General features: G+C 27.4%; 1 protein-coding gene across 1 annotated transcript in view; it reads right to left on the reverse strand.

Moving 5' to 3' along the window:
- The window catches only part of LOC111614019 (unconventional myosin-Vb-like), a 93,678-nt gene that overhangs the window by 46,401 nt on the left and 44,237 nt on the right, over window positions 1-3,040 (reverse strand). Inside the window, exons 13-14 of the mRNA XM_023355397.1 lie at window positions 1,070-1,192; window positions 795-968 (exon numbers count right to left, since the gene is read on the reverse strand). Coding sequence (XP_023211165.1) covers window positions 795-968; window positions 1,070-1,192 — 297 coding nt within the window. The remainder of the gene's footprint in view (window positions 1-794; window positions 969-1,069; window positions 1,193-3,040) is intronic.

A 3,040-nucleotide genomic window follows, 5' to 3' on the forward strand; every position in this document is an offset into this window, starting at 1 on the left:
CGTAAATCAGTTATCCGGACAACCCCAGTCCCCAACATTCGGAAAATCGACGCTCTACTGTATATTTGAATATCTTATTAAAAGTAAAGCCTATGATCATAAAGAAATGCTTAATTAATTATAGGAGTCTTGACTCTCATATTTATTGTTCAAGTGGTAAAGTAGGAAAAATTTTAATTAATTAATAAATTGTCACAAAACACTTGTGTCCTTAAGACAAATGTGGAGCAATCACAAATCCTATCTGCAAGTAATCATTCTGTATGAACTTGTGTGCCTAATGATGGCAAAGTTATTTATCTAGCTGGATATACAGTACGTGCATGGCTGGTTACACATTCTTTTCTTAAATTATCATGATGTGGAAATGAATGTAATTGGAACAGTTGAATACATGGATAATCTTGATGCATCATGTTTTCGTGTACATCACATACAGCTTTAAACCACTTATAAAGAACTCCCTGGTTATTATGGCAGCCAACCACTGCACAATATCTACCTGAATTAGTTTTATAAGGCATGTCACCAATGAAAAACTAAAAATTGCAGACAAACAACTAGAAGTATCTTAATGGCTGCCAAGGCATATACCCTTCTGTGGCAGAATTCAAGAATACAAAAATTCTGGAAACTTGTGGATTAAAGAATATTTTTCATGATTTTCAATTATGTAAAGTGTTGTACAATCTTTTCAAACAGAAATATATTGTATGTGCAAACTTACAAATGAAATAATAAAAGATAAAAATATTAATAAGAAAATCAGTGTAAAAAAATAAAATTAAACTAACACGAATCACATCTGTTATGAAACCTTGATCTTTTGGAGATTCCTCTTCTTTTGCTTCTAGTCTTTCAAGTTTTTTCTCTAACCGGGATTTTTCTGCTTCTACTGATTTTAATTTTTGCTGTAGTTTTAATATAAGAGAAATATCTTCTGGTTCTTTCCTTATTTCATTATAACTCTATAATGAAAAATCTTAATTAATTTTATGGCAAAATATAAGTGTTTTAATTCTAAATTTACATTAATAAATATAAATAATAAAGAAAATCAAGTCTTTACCTTTTTTTCATCATTATCAAGAATGTTTTCTTTATTTGAGACTATTTGTTCCCATTTAATATCATCCAATTTAATGTAATTTGAATTTGTTTCTTTACTTCTAACAGAACCATATCCAATGTCCTAACATAAAATTAGAATTATTTATTTATAATTGTAAATTACTAAAAGATATAATAAAAATATTATTAATGTAAATGATTTTTTTAATAAACAATGACTCTATATCAAATACAATGAAATTAAAATAATTATAAATGAAAATTTAGTGTAATTGCATAAATATACAGAATTTTAACATCTAAATTAAATAAATAAATATTTTATTGAATTATATATCAACCATTTTGGTCAAATACCTGTTGTCATCGTTTCTGGTAGTAGCATGATTTCACATTCATAAAAGTTTTGATTGTTGATTACAAAAAACTGATCCAAGTGATTTTTGACATTGTCATTTCAAGTAGATGTCTTACAATTAAAAAAAATTTGTATAGACCAGAACAAGTAATAATCTGAGTGTGCTTGATCTGGCAAATATGGTTGATGTGATAGTACATCCCATCTAAGTTATAACAGTTTCTGATGAGTTACCAAACTTGGTAACTCATCAGACATTGCTTTGATATTTATCAAAGCAATGTCATTAGTATTAATGTTTAATTTATGTTGTACTACAATGTGCTAAAGTGATAATTAAAATTATCAAAAATTCATAGAAAATAATAAGATTACATTATTCATTTTATTTATTAATTTATTTTTCTTCAAACTAGCTAATAATATATATTTATTTTTCTTCAAAAGTAAATGATATAAAAGCAGTTATTAAAAAGAAATGAACTAAATATTTGATATTATTTAATATCATACTTTTTGTCAGTATTTCAATATTATTTGACTGCTCGGAAAGTAAATTCATTTTTTTTACCACTAGACGGATTAGTCATATTTTTCCCGCCATTTTCATTCTAAACCGTATTATCATTATATATTTTGACAGCTAGCATTTTAAGGTTTATTTGTAAAAAATTTTGTTTGATTTTGTGCAATTGTTTATTTTTTGTGTCCCATCAAATATAGAAGATCGAAAGCAGCATTTTCGGCATATTTTGCTCTTTTATTACCAACAAATCAAAATGCTGTTCAAGCAAGAAAAAATTGTGACGTGTATGGAGAAAATGTATTGACAGAACGACAGTGCCAAAACTGGTTTACAAAATTTTGTTCTGGCAATTTCAATATTGAAGATGCACCACATTCTGGATGGCCAGTTGAAGCCAATGAAAACAAAATAAAGGTACTGATTGAAGCAAACTGCAGAATAACAACACGTGAAATCACTAAGAGATTAAATTTGTCAAATTGAATCGTTTATGATTACTTGAAACAAATTGGTGTTGTTTCAAAGCTTGATATACAAGTTCCACATGTTTTTAAGGAAAGATGCTATCTTTGGTGGGATTTTAAGGAAATTTTTTTTGAAGCTTTTACCAGACAATTTAACAGTTGATTCGAAAGTGTACTGCCATCGAGTAAACAAATTAAGTAATATCATTAAACAGAAAATGCAGCCAGAATTGATCAACAAAACAGGTTTAGTGTTTTACCACGATAATGTCAAATTTCACACAAGTTTGGTAACTCATCAGAAACTGTTATAACTTAGATGGGATGTACTATCACATCAACCATATTTGCCAGATCAAGCACACTCAGATTATTACTTGTTCTGGTCTATACAAATTTTTTTTAATTGTAAGACATCTACTTGAAATGACAATGTCAAAAATCACTTGGATCAGTTTTTTGTAATCAACAATCAAAACTTTTATGAATGTGAAATCATGCTACTACCAGAAACGACGACAACAGGTATTTGACCAAAATTGTTGATATATAATTCAATAAAATATTTATTTATTATAAAAATATTGTTTTTTTTTCCATGGAAAAAAGAATCTACAAGAA

This window comes from Centruroides sculpturatus, unplaced genomic scaffold, assembly GCF_000671375.1.
Source record: "Centruroides sculpturatus isolate CEXI.00-Female unplaced genomic scaffold, Cexi_2.0 scaffold1811, whole genome shotgun sequence".
Taxonomy (NCBI): domain Eukaryota; kingdom Metazoa; phylum Arthropoda; class Arachnida; order Scorpiones; family Buthidae; genus Centruroides; species Centruroides sculpturatus.